This window comes from Fringilla coelebs, assembly GCF_963513975.1.
Source record: "Fringilla coelebs genome assembly, chromosome: 4".
Lineage (NCBI taxonomy): Eukaryota > Metazoa > Chordata > Aves > Passeriformes > Fringillidae > Fringilla > Fringilla coelebs.
The window spans coordinates 51,590,351-51,616,005 of NC_140032.1; the positions used below are offsets into that span (position 1 = coordinate 51,590,351).

General features: G+C 39.7%; 1 protein-coding gene across 1 annotated transcript in view; it reads right to left on the reverse strand.

Moving 5' to 3' along the window:
• Window positions 1–25,655, reverse strand: part of LOC311152601 (PDZ and LIM domain protein 5-like) — a 79,677-nt gene that overhangs the window by 2,247 nt on the left and 51,775 nt on the right. The window contains exons 4-7 of the mRNA XM_084203828.1: window positions 7,581–7,623; window positions 5,949–6,328; window positions 1,334–1,351; window positions 861–1,033 (exon numbers count right to left, since the gene is read on the reverse strand). Of these exons, the coding sequence (XP_084059954.1) occupies window positions 861–1,033; window positions 1,334–1,351; window positions 5,949–6,328; window positions 7,581–7,623 (614 nt within the window). The remainder of the gene's footprint in view (window positions 1–860; window positions 1,034–1,333; window positions 1,352–5,948; window positions 6,329–7,580; window positions 7,624–25,655) is intronic.

Genomic DNA, 25,655 nt, shown 5'->3' on the forward strand with positions numbered 1-25,655 from the left:
ACTCTGCCCTTACAAGGACTGACGAAGGGAACTGAACACAGGACCACAAAACAATCAAGTCCAAAGTCAAAATACTTATCACACACAGACAATAACCCTTATTTTGGGAAATGTTATCACTGGCGTCTAGAAACAGCTGATTTAATCAAATCTACCCCTGGAGAGGAGATCCAATTTCCTCAATGCCTTCATTATTGCACCTCTAGCTGAGAAAAGCTGAAGAATGAGAGCTCAAAGTCCCCGACGGTACTTCTGGTGGCCTTCACACAAAATCACAAATCTCAGCCAGTGACTTATGGCTGACAGCATAACATGAAATTGAGGTTTTAGCATAAAATTATATGACTGGGAATGACCTTCACCACATCACCTGTTCCACTCTATCAATATTTGCAATCACACCATAGCATAAGTAGAGGGTGGAAACATAACCTGGGAATAAACTGAGGAACTACAGATTTATGTTTCTGATTGGTTACATCATTGCAGATCACATACTTTTGTATGACCGACAAAGACTTTCCACGTGCCAGAAAACACCTAATTTTTCTGAAGCATTAAATTTGCTCAGGAATGTCACCATTTTGGTGAGGCGGGGGGAAAAAAACAACAAATATGAATCTTTCGATACCTTTGGGAGTAGAAATGGAAACTTTAGGATTCGTCTAGAATGTTTTCATTCAGCTCAATCCAGAATAATGTCCAGCAATGTATAAATCCTGAAGTACTTAGTAATGGCAGGGTTTTACTATATTATATATTTTAGAGTAATATTTCCCTTTCTGCCCTGAGTCCCAGCTTTAAGAACGCAGTCAGTGCGGGGGAATTGCCCATTACCCCGTGTGCACCGAGGTACTCACTGTGATCCGTGCCGGTGATCTGGGCGAGGATGCGGAAGGAGCGGGACTGGGTGGTGCCGGTGCGGGGGTGCCAGTCCTCGGTGTCCTCGATCAGCCGCTTCTTGCTGGCGTCGCTGTGGGTGGGCGTGTGGTAGAACTCCGTGTAGGTGTCCACGATGTGCTTCCGTGGGGGGCTGCGCCAGGGACAGACACAGCAGTGAGAATGCAAGGCTTCACACAGCACCTGGCTCCGGCCACAAAGGCACGGGGGCAGCCCTGACTTTTCACTGCATTTAAGGGCAGCTTCTGTGCTGCGAGGCAGAAGGGCAGCAATTGAGGCCCAGCTAAACATAGATGCAGTTTTCGGAACCAAATGTGCCTTTTATAATTACTCCAACCCCTGAAATAACCCTCTGAAATATTGTATCACTGATGGAACACTTGAAACAGTAAAAGACAGTATTATCAAGACATCTACATGTTTAGACTTTTACCGTTTGGGTGGGTTTTTCCTTGGAGGCGACAGAGTAAGACAGCAAGAGAAAGTTTTCCCAGCATAAACAGGAAAAGAAAAAAAGAAAAGAAGAAAGTCAGAAAGCTGAAATGAAACAGAAATGTAGCTAATTATTCTAATTAGTTTTGCAAGAAAGGGCACTAAAATCCAAATAATAGCCATATTCTCCTTCTACCACTAAAACCACTGCACAGAACTCACATACTTTAATTAAACTCACGGTGATTTCCCTGTATAGATGAGAGGGAAATTTGTTCTGGTAAAGCAGGGTAGTCTACCTAGGGCAGACCAGGTGCCCCTTGACAAATTCTCCCTTTAGCTCCCGAGGGGCACAGCACAGATGTGTGCACGTGCAAGGACCACCCAGTGCACCCCAAGTGGTTTGCACCTGGCAAAGCGCAGATCAGAACCAGGCCATCTGAAAGCATAGATGGCCACGTTCGGAGGCATTATGAGGAGGTACTCTCTTTGAAAGAAAAGCAGTGGGGTGATTGCTCCACCTGGAAACTTTCCCTACAGTAACCTACAGACTTATCATTATTATCAAGACTATTATCAATCCTTGCACTAGCATGACTTTCAAGAGTACAGGATCAAAAAGCTTTGATTCCAGTAAGTGATGTAAAGAATGTGTCAATTTGGGAAATTTGGGAAAAGGGAACAGAAGACTCAAACTATATAAAAAACTACTACTAAATTCTATATTTGTTATTCCAAAGCATTAATCTGTAAGACCCACATTTATTTTTACAAAATTTACAGGAGGAAAACTGAAAAACTAGCTCTTAAGACATAAAACTTCTAGTAAGTACTAAAAATCAAAACCCAACAAAACTTTAGAAGTGACTTTTATTTTTAACACTACCTCCTCACTGTATTTTTATGGTTCAAAGTATTTCTGGGGAAGAAAGGTGGAAAATGAGTGAGGAATTATGTTAACTGTTAACAAGTAAGAATCAGGCCCATTAAAAGGAATGCATTAGTAAAAACTTAAGCTTAAAAAAATATTTAATACTTGAAAGAATGTGAAAGGTATGGTACAAAATTATATCAAAAGATTTAATTTATTGACACACGATATTAGTGAAGAGCATGTATCACATATCAAAGTTGATAACAGAGAAAGAGGTATAGAAACAAAGGCAATGGCAATTTCAGGATGGAGAACAGAAAAATGGAGTAAAGCATCTTAAACAGTTAATAGCAAAAATGAAATGTGAAAGTTAAAGCAGTAATTAAAGGTGTGGAAATACATGAAAACGCAGTGATTTATGTGCAGTTTTACTGCATTCTAGCAAGTACCCCAGTGAAATAAGCAGTCTTTCACATTTGTTATATACCAAAGTGGTATAAAGAAAAAAATCCCGCTGACTTCTCTGGTCCTACTGGTCTCCTTTTTAAGGCTTAAGAGTCTACTAGTAATGACTCACTGAGGCAACAAGGTGGTGCCAGAGACAAAGGAAACCTCAGTGAGACAGGCTCTCTCTTAACTCTGCCTTGAAGCAAGGGGAGAAGAGAGAAGCCAATAAAACCTCAATGATCTATCATCCTAATATGCACAAATCAGAGTATATGGATGCTAGTTTTCTTTTCCCGTATCAATTCAGAATCAGGCCCTTCATTCCACAGTTCTCAAAGCAATTTCATCTTTATACTATATTTCACCATTTACTAGCTGTATTACCAACACCTGTGATCCACAGTTGCACCAAGAATTTATCAGTACACACAAACACCACACGAATGTTTTGTATAATAAAAATGAGCTGCAAAATGTAGTACAGTGGAAAGCAAAGTCACATCATGTCCAATGCAGATAAAATAATGTATTACACTGAGAAAAGCTGAAGCTGTTTTGCAAAATTTAAATATGTAGCTCTGTAAGAGCTGAAATTTTGCAAAACCAGAATACATGCTGGTTATTCCAATAGGAAAAATAACCATAACTGAAGTCCAGTGCTGTTGATACTAACTTTGTCACTGCTGCTATCTGCAAGGAAAAAAAAAAAGTATTTGATGTGTTAATTAATTCTTTGCTTCTTAAAACAGTACAGGAGTTTCCAAATCCAAGCTCTGGTAAAACCCTGTATCACATAAGTCAAACTTAAAAACATCAAGAGAACCTATAAGAGAAAATTTTAGTCAAGCTGAACTGAGTGAAGTCTGTGGACATCTTACCTGTTTTAAGCAGCAGGCACATCTTCATGCAAGAGCAGGCAAAAGGTCTTGAAAAAAGTGCAACTGCACATATGCTAGTGAAGGCAAGTTACTTGCTTTCTAAGGCAGAACTAAACAAGGGAAATTAAACTTCCTTTCCCATCCTGAAGTCAAATAGTTTATATCCTGAATGTTTTTCGAGGGAAGCCAAGAGGAAGGGAGGAAATTGTGAGTATAACAAGTGCATGTCTAAAGAACTGCATTTGCTAAGCAGTGCCATCTATGAACAATATCCAAGCTGGTTTTTGCATGTTTTGAGAAAATGAATCATACAAGCCACAGAAACAAAATGGACTTCATTTCACACTGATCAATTATTCCAAACTTCAATGTTTGTGATATTTTATAGATGTCATTTGATGCCATTTTCAACTGGGAGAGATTCAAGCGTCATTGTAGAAACTTAACTTTTCCAGATAAAATTAAGTAGTGTAGCATCAGACCAATATAACCACCTTAGTGGGTTTGTCCGCTTGCTTTTGGTCTGTGCTTTAGGACTGCAGGACACTTAGCCAGCCCAAACACAATATTGTAACAAGGACTGCAATATAAAGTGGGTTTTCACAACTCTGAAACGTTTTCAAACTTTTCTAAACTAGATCTGCAAGGCGGGCAGTGAGAGGGATTTCTTCACCTCTCAGCTGCGGTTATTCATCCTCTTTGATGGTATTATTCATCCTCTAAGTAAGGTAGGGCACATAGCAGCGCTCACCCAGTCATCTCATCTTGACTGTTAAGTGCTTACTCTGTGCCTGCAGGCTTCCTTCCAGGAGACTTAATTTTGTTGCTATTGTTCCTCTTTTTCAGTACTAATTGCTGCTTTTGAATACTCCTTACACAGTTATTTGCTAAAACAGTATTCCTGGAAAGATAAGAGAGGGTTTGCCAAGTGTATTCAACAACTACACCAGCAGTGAACAAGTCCTTGGGATCTCTCAATTTCAACCCACTTTTTGCAGAGTGGATTCCTGCCATCATCTGTTTAAGAAAGGGCTGGAAGTTACCATGGCTACAGTGCAATATAAAATGCATATGGGCTGCATTAGAAGTGCACACATGGAAAAATATTCATACTGCAACATAAAAGGAATAAGTACCTAAAGAAGTAGGTTTTTTTACCCCATAAGAAACTCAACTGAAACTGCCATTTAGTCAGTATTTTAGTTGGCATGGATGTTTACCTTTCTGTAGGGTTCTTCATATACTTTCTATACCGAGAGAATATCAGAGAAGAGAGGCACAAGGCCTGTTCTTACAGTCCCTTTCTTTTGTGGCATGGGAAATAGTAACCACAGCTTTTAGCTTTTAAGCTCGGGTTTTGCATTTTTAAAATTGAAGAGAAACCGACAATTCCACTCCTGCCCTTTTTATTACTTAATTCAACTGCTGGTCACAGAGGCCAACTGGCATGGGACTGCTCATGCCCAGCCTCCTCCTCTCCCTCAAGCACAGCAGGCACTGGGAACTAGTCCCTGAGGGGCTACAGCTCCCAGACTCTGCCCAGGAATTTCTGGGACAGCCCAAGGCATCCCCGGGCAAAATCTTGCTGCAGGTCTGAGTTCCCAGGACTGCTGGCGAGCTCAATTTAGTTTCCGAATCTATTGTTTACTAGTCTAGATGCTACACTAGATAAAGCTTTTTATGTCTCCTACAGTCCCTTAAATGTTCAGTCTCTGATGCCCACTTCAACATAAACTATTATTTGAATAAGGAAATTACTCCCATTTTAAATCTGCATTGTTTGTTTGGGGTGAAGGTTAAATTTCAAGTTGAGGCATTTATATTACTGCACTGCAAAAAACCCACTTAACCCCATCAGCTTCCCAGAAAACATCCTAAAGCTTCTCCTGTGTTGTGCAGAAAATTAGTGAGCCATCCATCTGTCCCTTTGCCTCCCTCCTGGGACCTTTTTCCACTGGGTCTGCCAGGGTCACGGATGTTCTTCCAGAGCGTCTCATTCCCGGCCACCATAGCACCCACTGACCCTTCTTGATAGACTGCTCTGCATTTTTGAGTGCCTGCTGCTTTCAGTCACTGTATTGGGTGTCAAAATACACAGTGAGATCGGACATTGAAATTAATACCAGGCTTGTTGTGAGGTCCAGAACGTGGTGATAGAACACATCATGTAAAGCATTCCACGGTCCTTGTTCAATTTAGCCGTGACACTCTATAAACTGACATGTCGCAAGTGAGAAAAACCATCACCAAAAGTCTAGCTGGGGCTCTTTGAAGCATCGCTTTTAAAATAATTTCTGAGAGATCGACTTCTGAGGAGCAAACAACTCCTCCAAGCTGTGTTTTCCTTGGCCCTCAAACAAGCCCGGCTTTTTTCCTGTGAGGAAAGACCCTCACAGCAAAAACAAAATCCCACCTACCCATTTTGCTGTTTACTCTCCCCCTGGTTCTCTCTGCCTCCTCGTCGCGGCCCCTCGGCTGCGTCCTGGGCGCCGTCGGCGCTCGGGGCGGCCCCGTGCTGCCGTGGGACAGGAACTGCAGGTTTAGGAGCGCCGGGCACAGGCGGCCAGGGCTCAGCGTTAGGCTTGGCGTTAGCATGCACTCCGGGCGCGGCGCACGCGGCCGACGCCTGCGCCGGCGTGAAGGCGGAGGACGGTGATGGGATGGAGGTGACCTTGGGGGAGGTTACGGCTCCAAACGGCCTCGGTGTCTTATTGAAAGCCACGCTGGCTGTGCCAGTGACTTTGGGTGCAACAGCAGAGGCAATGGGCACAGGCTTAACTACTTCGGCAGGTTCTGCCTATGTGGGATGAAAAACAAAACAGAGACACACAAAACCACGGCAAACGCATGCACATTCCTCAGCAGGGATTTTTAGCTGTTCTCGGGGCAGATGACCCACCTGGCGTGAAGCACAGAAGCAAGCTTTACCAAGAGTGCAGCCATGAAGGGTATGGGAAAACAACCTGAGCCGTGCATCTTAGGAGAGGCAATGATCCCAACATGCACAATCAATATGAAATTCCACAATGCTAGCTCCTCTTGGCATATCCAAAACAGACACTCCACAAATCAAACTCACAAGAGAACGAAAAACTGCTCTGTTGCAAAACCCAGCGGGTAAGTCACGTGGAAAAAACTAGAGCTTTGTAGAAAAATCCACATTCCATGTCTCAAACCCAATTTGAGATATGCACGCTCCCCATACACAAATGGAATGTGCAAGTGTTCGCACACTGATCTGCTGCTAAGACCTTTAAGAGCAGAACGAGAGCACATGGATACTCCCCAAAGTCTCCACACACCCATATCAGACAATGCACTCAAGAAATCTGATTTCTTGTTTGCTTGGGGTTTTGTGCTGGGAACTACGTTTTAACATTGTTGTCCCCAGACTGTGGCCCTTAAAGGTCATGGTCAGCAGAAGAGTAATATACTACACATTAATTATGTCCACTGGAGAGGCTTTTCAAGTACAGGCTATTTATAAGTACTTTCACCTTTGCAAACAGCATTTTTATCAGAAAGAGGATTTTGAAACTGTTGTATAGAATAAAAAATTAGAAGAACTCAAGAACAAATAATTCTCCAGGGCTTTAAGGAAAGTGAGGGGACTTGTTCTCTGAAATTGCAGTATTTGGATAAGTTTCTCTCAAATACCAGGAAAGATTTCAATGTCCATTAAAATAAAGAAATCCCCACAAACATATTTAAAAATCAGCGCTGTCAAAATACTACCTGCTTGTTTCTCTCTTAGATACAGAGGGAAAACACCAGCAATATCTTCGAAAAGGTGGCAAGAGTTGGAGAATAACATTTAATCACTTTATTTTTTCTTTTTGATAATCATTTCCAGGCCTCTCTATTCTTTTTTAGAAGGGGAAAAAAAGTAATCAAAGATCCAAATGCTGTAATACTCTCCATGTAACACATGGAAAACACCCATGTTATACTGAAAGTCTGAATGCCAGTGCTTATCCACAACAGGGTTTGACAGATGGGTAACAGTTAGTGCCACATGCTACATTTCTTGGTTCTGATGATGAACATACCTTTGTCACATGAAAATGATCAGGTTTTTGTATAGAAGATACTCTGGAAAAGAGAAACAAACAGAAATGTAAAAAACTAATTCTTTAATGTTTAAGCATTTCACTGTTGTACTCACCACAACCAGCCATCCATATATAAAATATTTAATTTTGTTTCCTCTATAGGAAACAAGAAGTATTCAAGTTAAATCTACAACACTGTTGTTAATACAATGAAAAGGCAAAACTGGACTGAATTAATTTCAGATACAATGTTAGGAAGTCTAGCATCTAGCATTAAATTCATAATTCTATATCATCACTTCAGAGACTTCAACTCCAATCTGCTTTCTGTTCTTCATTCTTTCACAAGAAACTGTCACATAATTCCACAGCTCTCACCAATTTATCAATCCAACAGTATTTATATGTTAAATAGTGCACAGCCCATATACTGGCCTAAAACAGAACACTTCCTTTAAGAAAAACACAAATCCTTCCAAAGAACCTGGCAAGTTAAATAACACAGTCTTTGCTTTTCAAAAATAAGGTTAATGTCACTACAATTCTATAGTAGATGGCAAAAAAATTTCTCCCAAACAATGGGCACATTGAGACTCCTGTGGGGTGGGAAGGAAAGGAAGTATGGCAATGAAAAGAATTAAGTAGATGAAGAATTGACAGATTTTGTTATATCTAAATTGAAATGGCAACGTGTTACAGGTAAAAAGCATCGCATTCAATTGGGTTTTTTTCAGATTTGCATATACTTATATGCAAAAATACACATACATACATTAAAACTTTAAAAAAATTAAAATCCTAGCAAAAACTCTGATACAGTAACATTTGTTTGCAAATATTGCTGCTATGTACACTTGATTGTTTTCATGCTGTTCTCATAGAAAATTGGATTTTTGACACATTTGTGTCATATTTCCAACACATCTTCTGAATAAGGTTTTGAAAAACTGCAGCTGGGTTCTCGTTCCCAAAAGACAATTTGCTAGGGAGGCAAAAAGGTTCATTTAACTGGAAATCAGCTAACAGAGGCTACAATTTAAAAATCCCTTCTACTGTATAAACCAGCTTTTCAGTTTTTACCAGATAAACACGGACAGCTACAAATGAATTAGGCACACTTGTTCTCTTTAACAACTCTTTTTTTATTTTCCATTCTGTCCTCTTTTTTTTTTTCCCTTAACTATTTTGTTCACAATGTTTATTCCTTCCCTCAAAGTCATTTGGCCCTCAGGCCTCATCAGATCTCAGCAACAGGAATCCTGATGCAGGTTCGGTATCTACCTTACAAAAAAGGGAAATACATATAATCCAGATGCCATACTGACAGGAGGGAGAAAAAAAATTTTAAAAAGAAGGAAAAAATAAAGGAAAAGCTTCATAGCATGAGAAGATGATGTTCTGCACTTGGCCTTCCCCACTCGTGCATGGCTGCTGGCACACATTATGTCCACATCAACAGCAATTCTTAAGAGAGAGAGGGTTTTGTCTGCTCTGGGGAACAGGTCCCTTCTCCCCTTTCCCACAGAGCGTGCAGCCTATGAAAGCCTGACCTCTGGCCCTCCACAGCACTGGGGTGCATCATTAATCTCTCCTAATTGCAGAGTTGTCAATTTGCAGTAACAAAAGCAACAAGAAGGGAGAAAATAATGCCACTACATATGGAAACATTTCTTTCTTTTTTAAGACCATCTCTACCTTAGATACACTTGTTCATTTTTAATACAGTAACTTGAAATGTTTTATCTATCTATTAAGCTGGACCAACAGAAAGAATTAGGAAGATATTAACTATTCAAGCCAACTACCACATTTCACACTTGAGAAAAAAAAAATCTTCTCTTTGCTAATGCTAGACTTTTGTTAAAGTCACATAAAAGGAACATATTAATTTTCCTTTGTTTTTTACAAAATAATAAAATTTGAGTTTGCAATGGATTACACTGCCTCTATACTCATCAACACAGCACTGAACAGAAATGATTTTATGCCACTATTACCAGACAACCAGAAGATATAATTTTCAAAATTCATCTTCAAAAATATCATACAAAAAGAAAAAAAAGTGGGGGGGGAAGAAAAAATATCTTGATAACCAAAATGTTCACGATGTTCCTTTTAAACAGACAGACAACATAACATTTTCCCCACAAACATACTTTAACCAAAGACATAAATTTGTGTGCCCCAGACATACTTAAAACAGTTTTACTTGGCCTTGTTGACTTCAGACCATAATCAGACTAAAAAATCTGTGATTTATCCCATATTGTAAAAGGAAAATGCTCACCCAGCAAACTGAGCCACCAAGATCATAATGTGAAATATGCATGGTGGTTAGACAAGACAGTACAAAAGGAAATGCACATTTCAAGTTGAAAGCAAAACACATCCAACACACACATTTAAGAAAATTCTTCCTTCAGGGCTATTTCCCACAATATTTTCATAGATACCACTGAAATGCACAGCCAAAAAGTAATTAAACTATAGATTCATGCATATTCCTTAGCTGTTAGCACTTCACTTGCCACCTAGCAATTAAACATATTAGGACTTCATGCAGGTTTGATCCCAATGAATGTATGAGTAACTGATGATAAAGGAGATGACACACTTGCCCTGTTACTACTTACTAGAAAAAGCAGGATGGCTTTAAGCATGGTATTTTCTGAATGATTTAAAACTAGCAGCTCAGCATATTAGTTTATGCAATGCTTTCAATAACATACAAACAAAGCAAAGACATTAGAGCTCAGTATTTAGGCTTATTATAAACAACTCACACAAAAGACCTTGGCAAATGATTACTGTATCAAACTTCATAAGAATTATTATAAACACCAAAAACAGCAGCTGCAGTCATTGCTTACTGACAAACTATTACTGAAAATGAAAGTGCACAATTTTTTTTCCACAGTTTCTACATCAGTAATTCATTTTTTACTGGAGGAAAAAAAAAAAAGGCAGCTATATTTAGCTTGTGTAAACAGCTCATTTTGACCAAACATGATCAAATTTGCTGTCTAAACATACCACAAGACAATCCTCTCTGATGAATACTTTCATGACATTTAATGTAATTCAAAACATTCCAACTTCCAGAGCAGCCTTATTAGGAAAATGAATTAGTCCACCCTTGACTGTAAGCAGTAGGCCCAGCAAAAACTATTCATTCTTTAAATTCCCCTATTATGCATTCATTTTCCAAGTATTTCACCCAGTTTAAAAAAAAGAAAAGACATAAGCATTTTGACAGAATCCTTCTATAGTTACCAGCAAGTGGAAAAACACATTATTAAAGCTAAAACTACAGCTCTTCATGCTTCTGCAGCGAGTACAATTTGATACACCACCTCCAAGGACTGATCATCAATGGCAACACTGTCATCTCAATAATCAACATTATGGAAGCAAACCCCCAGCCACTAAACCTCTAAATCTTCATTGAACCTAGAATCCAAAGAACATGTCAGAGCTCTCTTCTGAACTCCATTTAAAGCCCCATCATCCCCCATCCATTTAAACCCCCTTGGTCAAGGGACTGTAATGCACCCATAACTTTAAAAGCACATGAAAACCTCAATGGGGAAGTCACAAGAAGGTAACTGTGCTTATATGAGCCTTTCTATAAACAAGGGGAACACACAACTCTGGTACTAATATAGCTGCTGTGTTTGCTGTTTTCATATTTCTGTAACCAGAAGGATTGTTCAAACTCTTGTGAAAAATACAACAGGAAGGTGCAGCACCTTCAGTGAGTAATAGAATCATCCAGGTTGAAAAAGGCCTTTGAGATTGAACCAACCCATAAACCTAACACTGCCAAATCCACCAAATGAAGTCAATGATGGAAAACTTCCTCTGAACTTTATTTGTTGTTCTGAACTGAACCTTCTAACAGAAGGATGGAAGAGAGGAAGGATTCCCTTCCTGTCTCACATCCTGCCCTTCCAATTTTCAAAACTAACTCCTTTTTCCTAGCTGGTCAATCATCAGGAGACTAGTTTTGGCAGCAGATGCTACATCCCTGAAAAGCACTGCTCAGATCTTCCTTCTGAAAACCTGAATTTTTCATGGTCTTGCCATTGTAGTCTGCAGTTCTGTTGGTTAGCTTCATTTTACTTCAACTGACAGGGGAGAAAGCTAAATAAATTTGCTTTCTGTAAATTAGCCAACTTGTGGAACAAATATGACAAGCAGAAAGCATTTAACATATATAAGAAGCTATGACTTTCACTAGGGGTTATCTGAATAAAAACAAACATAGACATAATTTAAAGCACAGAAAAAGGAAAAATCCAAATATATTTCTTTTCTTCCTTAAACACAAGCCCCTTCTCCATCACAGACACAATTAATTTCTTACCAATTTTTCTCTGGCTCACAACAAAGAACAGGAAAATCGTTAAGCTTGCTTCTTATTGCAACTTACACACCTTCAGAAAAGGTTTCCTTGCATACATTAATACAAAAACATACAACTGTGTTTCTCACAGTTTAATAGAAGCACACACTGCCCCAGGCAACATCACTTGGTACATCAGCACTTTGGCAATCTTGCCAGGGCAAGCATCTGTGGCCTTTAGAAGGCAAACCTGTTCACAGCCCAACACATGGAAAAACAGAGGCAGCAAAATCATCATTAAGTAGAATGAAAATTGGAATCTGTTGCAGTCACAGCAAAAAAAAAAAAAAAACATTTAAAAAAAAAAAGATATTTCTTTCCTTTTTGCCTTAAGAAACAGGAATGTTTAACAGGAATGTTTTCAAATCTGTACTCTGGTCATTGTGGTTGCTAAGAAATGGCTGTCAACATTTTATTTCATCAGTCATTCCCTTTGTTCTAGTTTATTGTGCTAGCTTACATTTCGCTGAACACACCACATTATGACAAATAGTGTTAATTACAATCAACAACAAAAATGTCAGTGCTGCACCCAGAGGGTGGCTGGGCACTAGAACAGAGCTAGTTTGAGTCACTCTCAACAGATGCTACACTTTCATTAAGTTTAAAAGGGGATAAATTAATAGAACGTGTGTTCATTTGGTTTACACTAGAGAATACTTCACATCCTCCTAGTGTGCCTCCCCCAGCACACCAGGGTACAATGAAGCACTAGGTCAGGTAAAAGAAAGAAAAATTATGTTCTTGCTTTTCTGGCTGCTTGATAGTTGGCCAAATCAAATTTAGGTCTCTCCTCTTAAATTTAAATAAGGTTTGTGATTTCATCATTATGTGTTAAAATAAACAGTGCTGATATTTTAGGAAAGAAAAAAACTGCCCTCTGCTTTGGTATTCCTACCCACAAACGTTTAGTTGTTTTTAAGACCTCCCAAAGACAACTACTCCTCATAGTCTCATTCCTGTGGTCTGTGGCAACCCTACCAATACATTTTTAAAGAGAATTTAAGTGCAGGCAGATAATATTTTATTCTATTACAGCAAAACCAAAAACCAAACAAAAAGCTAAGGAAAAAATACCACGGAATTTATCTCACTTACCTTCTGTCAGAGGCTTTTAAAAACATGCTTTTTGCTTCCAGGAAGGCAGAAAGTTTAGCAATCTGGAGTTCCCACATTATGGCTAGCCCTGACTAGGAGAGCACATCTGTACACAGCTGTCCATGACTCCCCCAGTTAAAGCCTGAATAGGTAAAGCATCCCCAGTACCAAGTATGCCCTAAACTCCTGTACAGCAGATTGCTGCCAGTTGTCTTAGAAAAGTCATAAAGCAGCCTAGATACAAATGGTAACCCAGCATGACTAAATAGCAAGATAATTTTTATCAGTTATGCCTTGCTATAATATTTTTTTTTTCTTTAAGCCTGCCTAAAGCTGTCTTGCTAAGTAATAGTATTGACACAACAGCTAAGTGCAAGTGACAAGATAAAACAATTGTATCTGGTTTTCTAATAAACTTTAATTTACACATTTGATTTTCTTTATCAGTGCTCATTAGATAGTAATTTTAACATAGCAAACTACCCTTTGAAAACAGAAATCTTAAAGAAAAGCACCAGTCTAAATAACTCACAGATCTAGTCAGTCCTCCAAAACCCTTTAAAAAAAGGGCAGAGCTTGTCATCAAATCTAAGTAATAACTTTAAAAATTCAAAACTAAGCACTGAATTATTTTTGCTTTCCACAATATGATGACTAATGTTTGAATTACCTCCTTTTAAATTATCTCCTTTGTTTAAATAAACTCAAAAGTATAGTCATATCTATTTTAACTGGAAATTCACCACAAACAGCTCCCCAATCTCCAACATGTCCTTATATGGTTTCTATTTTTTTCCCTTAAGCATGTGTGTGGGAATGAGCATTTTTTCTCAAATGAAGAATCTGGCAATTTAGAGAGCTGTTAGTTTATATTTTACTTCTTCTGGGAACTAAGAACATGTGTCTTCTACAAAGCAGCTCACCCATTTATTACTTCCAGGAAGTCTGAGAAGGACAGTGGAAGTGTAGTCATCCAAATGGGATGAAGACTGTTTCTGAGGTGTCAGGCAGCAGCAGCAAAGAAGAGCCCTGTCCTTCACTAGGTCAGCAGCATGGGAAGCAGTGTCACCCACCCAGACTCTGAAAGTATTGACCTGAAATCTGGCAAAATCCCAGCTGCCCTACCAGCTCTCCTGCTTCTTCCTGACTTCAGGTAGTACAGGGAACAATATGAGCAACCTAATAATTCAGCTTCTGAATTTCCATCTGGTGTTTCAAGCTGTGCATCACCCTAACTATAATATGCAGACATGTGGAGAGCACGGCAGTCAGGAAAACTACTGAGTCTGTGACTGATCCAGAAAAGCCAGGGACAAGGCAGTAGTCACCAATTAAGAAAGATGATGATAATCCGTTTTTAAAAGGATAAATTAGTGTACATTTTAATCGGACACGTTATAGGTTAAACTTATTTCCCATTAAGTTTAGGAATATCATTAAGCTTTTGTCTGACTTCTCAGTGGGACCCACCAGCAAACCAGTCAATTTTCTTTCCTCCTCAGCCTCTCAGACACCGCTCTTCCCTCCCATGACATACCAGCAGCAAGGGATACTCATCCTCAGGGTGCACAAGCAGAGGACCTGACTGGCAAAGTGCCACAAAGGCTGTCAGAGGCCTTTCCACCACAGGGACTCTGTAGTCAGCTGGTCTGCAGCCGGACACATAAATCTGGTCCTTAACAGAAATTTAATTTGGCTAAGCCCAGTTCCCTATAGAAAAGAAATAAACAAGCCCTGTGGAGATTCTCAGTTCAGTCAAAGAAAATTCTCCCAGGCTTTAGGCCTGGGAAACTTAGGGAGGAAGAAGGAAAACAATTATCATCTCTGTTTCTGTTGATATTGTTTATAGATATGTACCTTCAGAGTGTGCTATTCATAGTTTACCAATAGTGTGAAAGGTTTTTACTTTGAGATCAATCAGATTTCACCCTGGAGATCCTGGTTATAAAAGGATGCTACCTCTTAATAAAGTATCTCTTTTTCACCTTCTGAACCATGGAGTCATTTCGTCCGTCCCTGACTCAACAGTGTCAAAGTGCCTAAGTGAGCAATGCTAAGATAGATTTGAACTCTAAGAGAGGACCCCCAGCCAATCCCACGCAATCCTAAATGCAGACATAGCACTGGCCAGCAAGCTGGGTGGTGCAGGGATCCCAACCAACCAGTTGTCCTAGGGCAGGAATTCTGAACCCCCTATAAAAGGGAGCACCAAACAATAAACCCAGTTCTTTGTCACAAGATCCTCAGAGAGTTCTGTCATTCCTGTCTCCAACCAATAACCTAATGTCATACCAGCACACACCCGAACCAGCCCTCCTTGCAGCAGATGTTTGGGGGGCTCCCATAAGCCATCCCCAAAGGGAAAACCAGGTAGCACTGGCTGTGGGTAACAGAGTTGAAGCACTAAAAACCACATGCCAGAATTATTACTGTATCAATTTAATGAGCATGCACTTGCCAGAAGCTGTTAACTTTTCCACTACAGACCCTTGCTTTTCTTGCACTTTATCATTTCCACGTATTGTTTATATGGTTACATATTTAAGGTCATTGGCTTAGTAGCATGTATTACAGGTCTAACATGCTGAGAAAAGCTATTTATGTCTCAACATAGCTGTCTGCTAAAGTTCTAGATATCTAACACTTCAGTTTGGCAGTTTTCTTGTATTTTCCTTTCCTTTCAACTGTGTATCAAGACCTCAAGTTAACCTGTCCAACACATCTCACCATGCTTTCAAGGGAGAAAGAAGTCAAAGATGAACTGTCACACGATGAGCTGCAGCTGGAAATTATTTTGTATTCTGTAAAAGCTAAGCAAGAAAGCAGGAGAGACCTTTAACAGTTCATTCCGGCAGTCAATAAATTGGCCAAAGAACCAATTATTTAGTGAAGGTGCATAAAGCAAAGTCCTGTTATTCTTCTGCTGTTTGCAACAACCATGAAAGAAGAGGAAAATTAATAAGCCCATCTGACTCCAACCGATCTCACTAACTATGAAGTTTTCCTTTCCCACCATCTAGTTTTTGGAAAAAAAAAAAAACCTTTCAGCCTTCTTAGCTCAAAATACTTAGGGGGTAACAGTCACAGCACACTTACAGCATATGAATTAAGTTGCTTTTGTGGGCAGCTAATCACTGATAGAAAACATCTGATGCTCACAAAGCCTGTTGAGATCTGTCACAATGCTGCAAACATTACTTTCATCTTGCCTCATAGCCGAAGTGAGTAATATTTGACAGGCACAGTATGTGTTTTTATTACCTCATAGGGTTTTGTGCCACAGACATGACTTTCTACTGACAATATCCTGGAATTTATCAAAGGCAGTAATTATTAAAAAAAATGTGTAGAAAAAAGCCCTTAAAACAGTGCAGCTGTGAGATTCAGCTCGTACTTGGACACTCAACTCTGCAGCTACCGCTTACTTTGACATGAGGTGGTGCAACAGATGCATATCTAGTTTAACTCACAGTGGTGCTATTCAATTTGTATTTAGCAGTTTTTCAGACCTCTTAGAAAATACTTCATACCTGAAAACCTGCCTGCTTTTCTCAGCATTACCAACCACCCCATCTTTCTTATACTGTTATGCTTTCATGACGCTATCTTTCAGGAAGACATTTATTTTCCAACGAGCCAATCATTAATTTATTCTCATTTCACTGTTTACCAGAGGAAGGTGGCAAGAGCTGATGAGTCAGGACACTAAAATTTTGATTCTCAACAGCTGAGAACTTGCATGGCAGAGGACAGGTTTTATTTAATCAGTGTCTCATTCTTTCCTGTGGGCTGAAGCTTGGGAGCAGTTTATCTAACAACACTTGCCAGTTCACTTACTTCTCTGAGGTTTTTTTCCCCTATTCATTACATCCCACATACACAAAAGTGCAAAATTAACTATCTGAGCTTAGGAAAATAACCAGTTACCTGCATAGGTACTAAATACACTAAGCTACACTAAGCTAACTTGAACTATTTTCAGCATATGAAGGGCATAGCCCATATATAAACCATGTAAGCTTCTTTTAATCCATTTAGAGACAACTGTCCCTTGACAGATCACCACATATCCTTTTATAATTAAAGAATGCTTGCAAGTTAGCATCATAAACCATGCATGTTGGAGAGATGTGTTTTTCAAAGGAAAGCAACAGGTGTGGGGCATAGTCTGCAGTGGGAAAACAAAAGTGTAAATAGAGACAAGTAACATTATTCATGGCACCCAAATAATGAGATGGGTGTTTATGAAGGAAAAAAGGACACAGATTACACAGCTGACTGAGATAAAATGAACTTGGGCATCCTTAGGTGAGGTAAGCTACCTATACTTCAGCAGATTTTGACCTTCTAAGAACCCAGAGTAGAAAAAACAGTGAAAATAATTTTCCCATTCTTAATGTTGTTCCTGTCATTTTCCAGAAGATTTTAAATAAACACTATCAAGCATGCCCCACAGTCCAGAAAATACCAAATACAATTCCCCCCAACCCCACTTTCTGAAAAAGGGGACAAAAGTGTCTCTATCAAATACATTCACATGGTATTCAAACTCAAAGGTAAGGAGAGTAATATTTTAAGAAATGTTTAAATTTTTCAAAATTCAAGCTTTTCCATTTATCTGGACTTGGCCAGGAGTGCAGGAAGCACCACTGCTGACGCATTACTGCTGAGCAATTGCCAGATCCCAAGGCTACTTCAGGTTCTGGCAAGTAAACCAACAGGACTTTAAAAACTTTTTGATCAGAAAACTTTTGGACCTGGATCAAATTTCTTCAAGCTCACTATCTTTTTGGCAGTCTCACTGAACTGTTGAATTTGATGGACATTTGACTTAACCCCAGCACAAGACCCTCAAAGAAGCAGCAAGAAAGCTCTGCCTAATGTTTGCAGAGAGTCATTGTTTTATTGAGTTTCTGAGACCTTTCTAAAAACACTTATCCTTACATAACTAGTATAGAGAAGAAATAAAAATGAAAGATCAGCATCCCAAAGCACTACAGACAGTACAGTTATGCAATTCTCAGGAAGCTTTTAATCAGGGTCTTTGTAAATTAGTAGCACAGTCAAAACCAGATCTGTGTTGTTGCATTCCTTAGGAAATTACAGTGCACGCAAAGCACATCAGACTTCCAAGCCAAGCTCCCCACACCAATACAGGCTTCCCCTTTATTTCCTAGCTTGAGACTTTGACAGCTTTGCTCTTAGTCTCCTTTGTAGAGGTCTCCTTGCTTTCTGCAGCTGAATCACAGGCTGCTGAAAACTTCCTCTAATAAAAACCCCAAGGGAAAAACAAGACACAAGGCAGCATGATGACAACAACAATGACAAGACTGGTTTCCATCACAGTGAAAGAATTTCTTCAACTTCATGTTCCAGTCCTCAAACATTCACTGGTACAAAACATGTGTCAGCAACAGGCACAGAATAACATTAGCTGTTGCTACAAATTGTTTTTTTAGCTGCACACTGGGAAGAAAGCAGAGGCTAGAGCACTCCTGGCATTCCCATTTCCATTCTGTAACTGGACTGCTACCATGTTAGGCTGGACATGAGCTGGCAACACATGCCTGCAGCCCAGAGAGCCAAACATGTCCTGGGCTGCATCCAGAACACCATGGGCAGCAGGGGAGGGAGGGGATTCTGCCCCTCTGCTCTTCTGAGACCTCACCTGCAAGGCTGCATCAGCTCTGGGGTCCCAGCACAGGATGGACATGGACAGGGATTGGGTCCAGAGGAGGGTCACCAAGGTCATCAGGGGGATGGAGCACTTTTCCTATGAGGTAAGGCTGAGAGAGTTGGGTTATTCAGCCTGGAGAAGAGAAGGCTCCAGAGTAACCTTACTGCAGCCTTCCAATATCTGAAGGAAGCCTACTAGAAAAATGCTGAGGAGCTGTCTATAAAGGTAATGGCCTAAACTGAAAGAGACTCGTTTTAGACTGGATATGAGGAAAAGTCTTTACTCTGAGGGCGGTGAGGCACTGGGACAGGTTGCCCAGAAATTGTGGATGCCTCACCCCTGGAAGTCTTCAAGTAACCTGGTCTAGGTGAGACGCGTTCATGCCCAGGGGAGGGGGCCTGGAGCCAGATCTTTAAGATCCTTTCCAAGCCCAGACACTCCATGATAAAGTAGTTCTGTAGCAGCACTGTGTGTTTTGCAGATCCAGCTAAGGTCTGAATGGAGGCAGCAGCACTGTAGCATATTAGACACACAAGCACCATGCAACACAGTGGCATTTGTTTGCTCTGCAAGAATGGTGTTAGATTATTTTCAGACATGTCTGTGAGCCTCCTTATATCATGAACTCTCTTAATAAAATATAATCAGGGACTGATTTCAGCAAATGAATGCATCCCAAATGACTCTCTGTATCCCCCCCAAAAGTGCACTGATAGACCCATGAGTAATTTGGACCAAATACATGTAATCTGGGGCATGAAGCAGTTTTAACAGCTGCATTGCTCTGATGCAGCTGTTCACAATTACCGGCATGTGTTGCAAGGCACTTCTGATTACTGGGTGTTTAATCTATATATAAATGCTTTATTTTACTATTCAAAAGCTTGGCATTTAGATGGTATCTGAAAGGCTTCAAAACTGATGTCTGCCCGTGATATCCCAGCTGGCTATTTCAAAGTGTGCCAATAGAATTAAAATGTCACCAAAGATCATGCCACTGAGGTATCTGTGTTATTTTAAGAAGCGAAGATAAACTGTGGCCAACTTCAGATTGTTTCTTTTAGTCTTTCGCTAAACAGCTAGAGACACAACTTGAAATAAATATGCAAGGTCAATGGCATGCTAATTTACATGCTAGCTAATGAGCCCCTGAACTTTCAGAAAGGTATTGTATGGGTTGCACGGGTTAAAGCAGAAATGGGTAGAGGGGTTTTACTTGAGAGCGTGAACGGCAAACGCCCACCAGTCACATGGAAGAACCTATGCACTGTTTCAATGTTAACAAAAAAAAAAGCAGTTATGGGTAGAACATTTAAATTATTTACTTGAAATATAAGAGCTTTGAAAGCAGTGGCTCACTGACTGCAGCAAATGTTAGTTACAAAGAGTTGGAGGCTGATTTGATCATCCAAATTATTTTTATATGGATGCTGCTTTACTAAAACATACTGTCTTGGTGAGCCATGGGGAAAAGTGCAACTTGACATTCTACTACCTGAAGGCATTTTTTCATGGCATATGAAGTCATGGGTCTCAGCTGCTTCCTACAAGAATCTTTAGGCATGGAAAAGCATAAATTTTTAGGCATGCACTTCTTGAGTGATCTCTTTGGACAAGGATGAAAAGCTCAACTGTTCAGACATCTCTTAATAACACATTTATGTTAAGCAGACCAATGACCAATGCAATTTTTCTTGGCCCAACTGCTATCTTCAAGAGGAAACATCCACAAACAAGGAGGAAAATAAATCACTGACTTGTGAAAGACTTAAGATTTCTGCAGTCTTTTGCAAAAACGAGGAAACATTTCTACACAGTCCTGAAAAATATTCTGTGTATTTACACAAAGCTTGGGCTACCATGGTTTGAAAAACAACGAAATAGTGCCAGCCACCCTCTGGTCTCCATAGGTGATATCCCATAATCATCTTCACTCCAGCAGCCGCATGCACAAAGCCTGATTTTTGGAGAGCTCTCAACAGGGTTGGTCCTCACCTACTCAAGACTTTCCTACAGGCTCGACCAGTCCAAGAAGCACAGAGTTTGAAATGACTCACTACGAGAGCCCTCTAATCCCACAGTGAAAGGCTTTCATATCTACCATCACAGAAATCTGATCACCTGGGTCCTGCCCATTTTTGCCAGTTTTGCCTTTTGCCTCCCTGCCTGACCATGAGCAATCTACAGCGATTTAAGGCAGGTAGTAGCATTAGACCATTAATGACATTCTCTTTATCTCCTATTTCCTTTTCTACTTACCTACACATGTAGCAGCTAAGTCTGACAGATCCTCTTTAGGAAGAGCAACTTGAAGCAAACAAACAAAAGCATCACAAACACGCAAACCCCGCTCAGATGGATAGACAGGCAGGAAAAAAATGCTGAAAATGTCAAGAGGTAATTTAATTCAGTGACTAATCATGAGACAAGTTTTCCACGGATTTTAAAAAAATACAAAACCTAACAGCAGGAACATGGTGCATCATGAGAAGAATTGGACTAATTCTTCACATTTTTCACTAATAAAATCATTGGGGAGAATTATACAATGAAAAGGGTAGTCAAGAGTAAATATCTAAAGTTTCCAATACTCCAGCTCACCCTCATACTTCCTTTTGGTCTCACCCACAGTGTGCAGCTATTATTAGCAAAGGGTCATTCTCTAATGCTAATGTATGGGAGGCAAAAAAGAAACCCACCACAGCCAAGAAAACTCTAATAATCAAAATAATGATAAAAATTAAAGGAGTAATTTTAAAATAAAAATTTATGAGTACATCCTCAGAAAAACACGCAAACAACTTACAACCTTTTTCATTTTTCTTCTGCAAAGAAAGCAAAAGCAACCAGAAGGAATAGTTTCACAGTGTCCTTTAGTCAGATCTTGATCAACAATGTGCTCTGTCTGCTAATTACTTGTTGATAGCAGAAGCAGTTCAGGTCCAGCCCTGCAAGGTATTATGTTTCTCCAGGAAGGCTGATAAATGCCTCAAGCTCCATTATCTTATATAGCAGATTAAGTCTTTCCCAATAAAAAAAAGAACCTTTTTTTCTTTCATATCAAGAGGAATTCAAAATTTTATAACCATATTTTATCCCAAAATACATTTGTCCTTTCTAGTATAAAAAAACAAACAGACATCTAAGTTATTAATCCATCCTTCCTACCAAGACAAATCTACCAGATTAAACCAGTTCATGGTTTTCCTGACCTTCGCCCCCAGCACCACTCACCAGCTTTAAAATTATCAACAATAACATTGAACTGATTATTACTAATTTCAGCACTGGCATGCTACCTCCACTCACCTCTCTGTGTAACATACCATAGGATTTGTAAGCAACAACTACATAGTGTATTGCAAAAATAGCTAATCTTAGTGGCTAATGTAAGTAAGGATCATTTCTTTCTGACTAAAAGAAATAAAGTGACTCACAGATTTCATTTATTGACATAAGATATTCTGGAATTTATCTGGATTCTGAATAAAACCCAGCCTAACAGCTTTTCACGTAAGTGGCTAGGAAGTGCCACTCACATGAGACATCTAAATCTCTTCTTCCTAGTTCCATTTCCTGCCAAAATACTCTCTATATGGTAACTGAGATTTCATATTGATTTTTTTTTCTTTGTTGTTGCTGGTTTTTAACGACAGCGTTTATCTGAGTTGTGCTGAAACCTGAATTTGCTCCAAGTTCCAAGTAAGCCCCTGTTCACAGTACTGTGCCACCTGAGTCTAGCAGCCCTGCCACAAGGGAAACTTCCTTTTGCCCTTGCTCTAACTTGCTCAAATTGCACTAGGAGCTTTCTTCTCCAGGGCAGCTCCCTTCAGCCAAGTGCAAAAGCTACAAAAATCCCATCACCATACTCTCCATATAATGGAGTTATTCAACATTGCTCCTTTATGTGCAGCTCCAAGAGATGCAACACACAAATATTAGTCCAGCATTCACTTAATCATCAAGCTAATGAGCAGTCACTTATGAGTTAAGAAGATTTTGTGGAAAATGACTGACTTGTCCAGTCATCACCTTCCTGCCAAGACTTGGAAAGGACATAACTGGCAACTCTTTCAGTCAATCGCCTCCAAGATCAGTATTGACAGCAGGCACACTTAAAAATTTCAGCACTTGAGAGGCCTTGAATGGAAAATATTACACATTTTTGTACTTGCAAAACCTGTTATACATTATATTTAGCCCAGAACGTGCATTTTAGTGACTCCTGTGTCACTGAGACTTATAGTCTGCTCATGTGGAGGGGCTTTGTACGTAAAGGAAAAATAATCTGTTAGCAATCAAGCAGCATTAGTTACCTCTGAAGTCACTGTCCTCATTAAAACTTTGGCTTCCTACACTCTGTAATACATTTTAAGAATGCATACCACATTCCATTTTTTGCATAGAAGCTTAGGAGCTAAAAGGGATACTATACAGTCAGTAAGACTGACTGACTAGGTTTGGTCATTTTCCCTCCAAAAGACATTGAGTGTTAAAAGTCCCTCCCCCCTATAATGAAATTCACATTACTGCCAAGATGGTCTCTCTGACAGAGCAGCAATCAGTCACAAGTTAAACAGAAACAACAGACTAGGCCAAAGAAGCAATCCCCCAAAATAATTGCCACTCAGAAAACCCATTTAACTGTTTGGTGAAGAGCTTATTCCGAACAGAAAGCGACATCAAACGTCAGCTTCAAACCAGGCTTAGCTGCTGACATAGATTTTCTATAAATTTTGTGTCTCTCAGACAATGGCTTATAGCCTCTCACACAACACATTTATTTTATTTTGGAAGATTTTGTCCTCAGCCACACCCACATAAATATGACATCAAATTTTCATGAGGTTTTGTTGTTTGTTTTGTTGGGGTTTTCCAAGTTATATTCAAATTGTATCTTGGCAAGAGTTGGAAATGTGAGGAAATTGAGGCTTGCCAAAACCGTGGGAGAAAATACTCAGCAGACATCATAAACTTAGAATTTTAAGGCATTAAGAAGAATATCAAAGATTCCAAAATATGAAAGCATATAAATCTGTTGTAAATTTAAATATAAGAGAGATTGAAATGATTTGCAGATTTCATGTTAACAGACAAACTCTGCTCAGCTAAAACAGCCACAGGAATGCTGGAAAAAAGCTAAAGCTTAACATGAACCAGTGTTTTACAAAGCAGGGATCAAACACTGTTAGCATCAAGTGTAATTAAGTCTAAACTGAGAAAATATGCAAGAACAAGAATAATTTATTCCATTTAGAAGATAAGTAGATGTCACTAAGTAAAAAGAAATAATCCAGGTTCAGTTCTGGTTCAAGCAGTCACAAGTCCCTCACTGTATCTACAAGTTCCATTTTCAGAATTAACGCAAGTGAAGAAAACTGCCCAGACTTTTAAGTACCTAAAATGTTCTTGAGATATTTCAAAAGCTTATTTTTTTTTCATTTCATCTCTCTACATTTATTGCTACTTTTTTTGTTGCTAAATTCCCATGGACTAGGACCAAAGGCAAGTTTTTGTCATTTTTTATCCTTGCAGAAGAGATCTCACTCAGCACAATGATCCAACCCTAACATCTCTGTGCTGCAGATGTGCCACTTCTGCTAACGCTGTCCTTACTTGAAAGATTCCTAATTCCCTGAAACACAATATTCTTACTGACAATTGCTTCCCTGCTTTTCTTAACATCTGAATTCCCATTTCCCAGTGCTCCCTGAAACTGGCAGGAAAGCTTCCTTGTATTGATTAGATGCCTCAGGGTTGGGCAGAAGGATCTGACATCTCCAGCAGCAGCCAGTGGCGTCAGGTCATGTGAAAGACAGAGGAGGATTGTGGCACAAAAACCAAACAAATGCAAACAAAGGGCAGTTCACAATTTTTATGAAGCTGAGATAGGAGGTTTGAGAGACCCTTACTCATCACAGGAAGGAAAAGAAACTTTCCTTTCTGAGCACTTTTTGGGCAGAGGCTGCAACACCACCAGAAGCACCATGAGGTCAGGAGGAAAGCATCTCCTCTGGGCCCCCGACCCAGCAGGGAGACCAAGTCCTTTCAAGGCCAGAAATTGCTGCATCTCCATGAATGAAAGAATGTGCACATGAGCAACTGAAAAGACAAAGGGTTGGTTTTTTTTTTTCCTGGTGGGAGTAAGGATTCAGCTGTGACTAAACTGAAGTGTCAGAGGAATCCTGAAGACTTCCTGTCTCAGGTCTCAAACCACAAAGATGACAAAGGCTCAGATCTGGGGCAGACCCTCCCACTAGCAGAGAGGGTGCACGGAAATAAGTAAGGAAAACTGTCTGACTTTTTGCCTGAACAACCCACTGTGAATTAGGCAAAAGTGGGGATGCACTGTGCATTGGAGGAAAGCACAATTGGGGAAAAAAAAATCAGTGTGAGAAAATATTTTTCATCTACATACAGCAAAAACGCTTCAATGTTGTTAGCCTGTCTGAGATGAGAATTATGTTGATAGATAGATGAAACAACGCCTATTGGCCCCCAGTTTAATTATTAGTTACAAGTGTTTATGATAATCAAACCCACATGTCTTGTGTAAGCACCCAGGTTCTCACCATGCAGGTGTTACAAGGCACGGTTTAGTTCTCACTCCCCCCTCACGCTGAATCATCGGAAAACAGCCACAGTGGGTCTGGATACCAGACTAACAGGTTCACTGATACAATACACAGACAAAGCAATCCCTACTGGTTTTAATTCTCTTGTTATTTTTCAGGCTGAGCGTTCGGTCCAGAACACATCCCCTGAAACACATCCTATTCAGCTTCAAGCCGAAACACACCCTGCCGGAAAATGTGAAGCAGTGGGGATATTAAAAAAAACAACCCAACAAAAAAACCACACTATACTCATTTATACACAGCTCTTTGTTAGT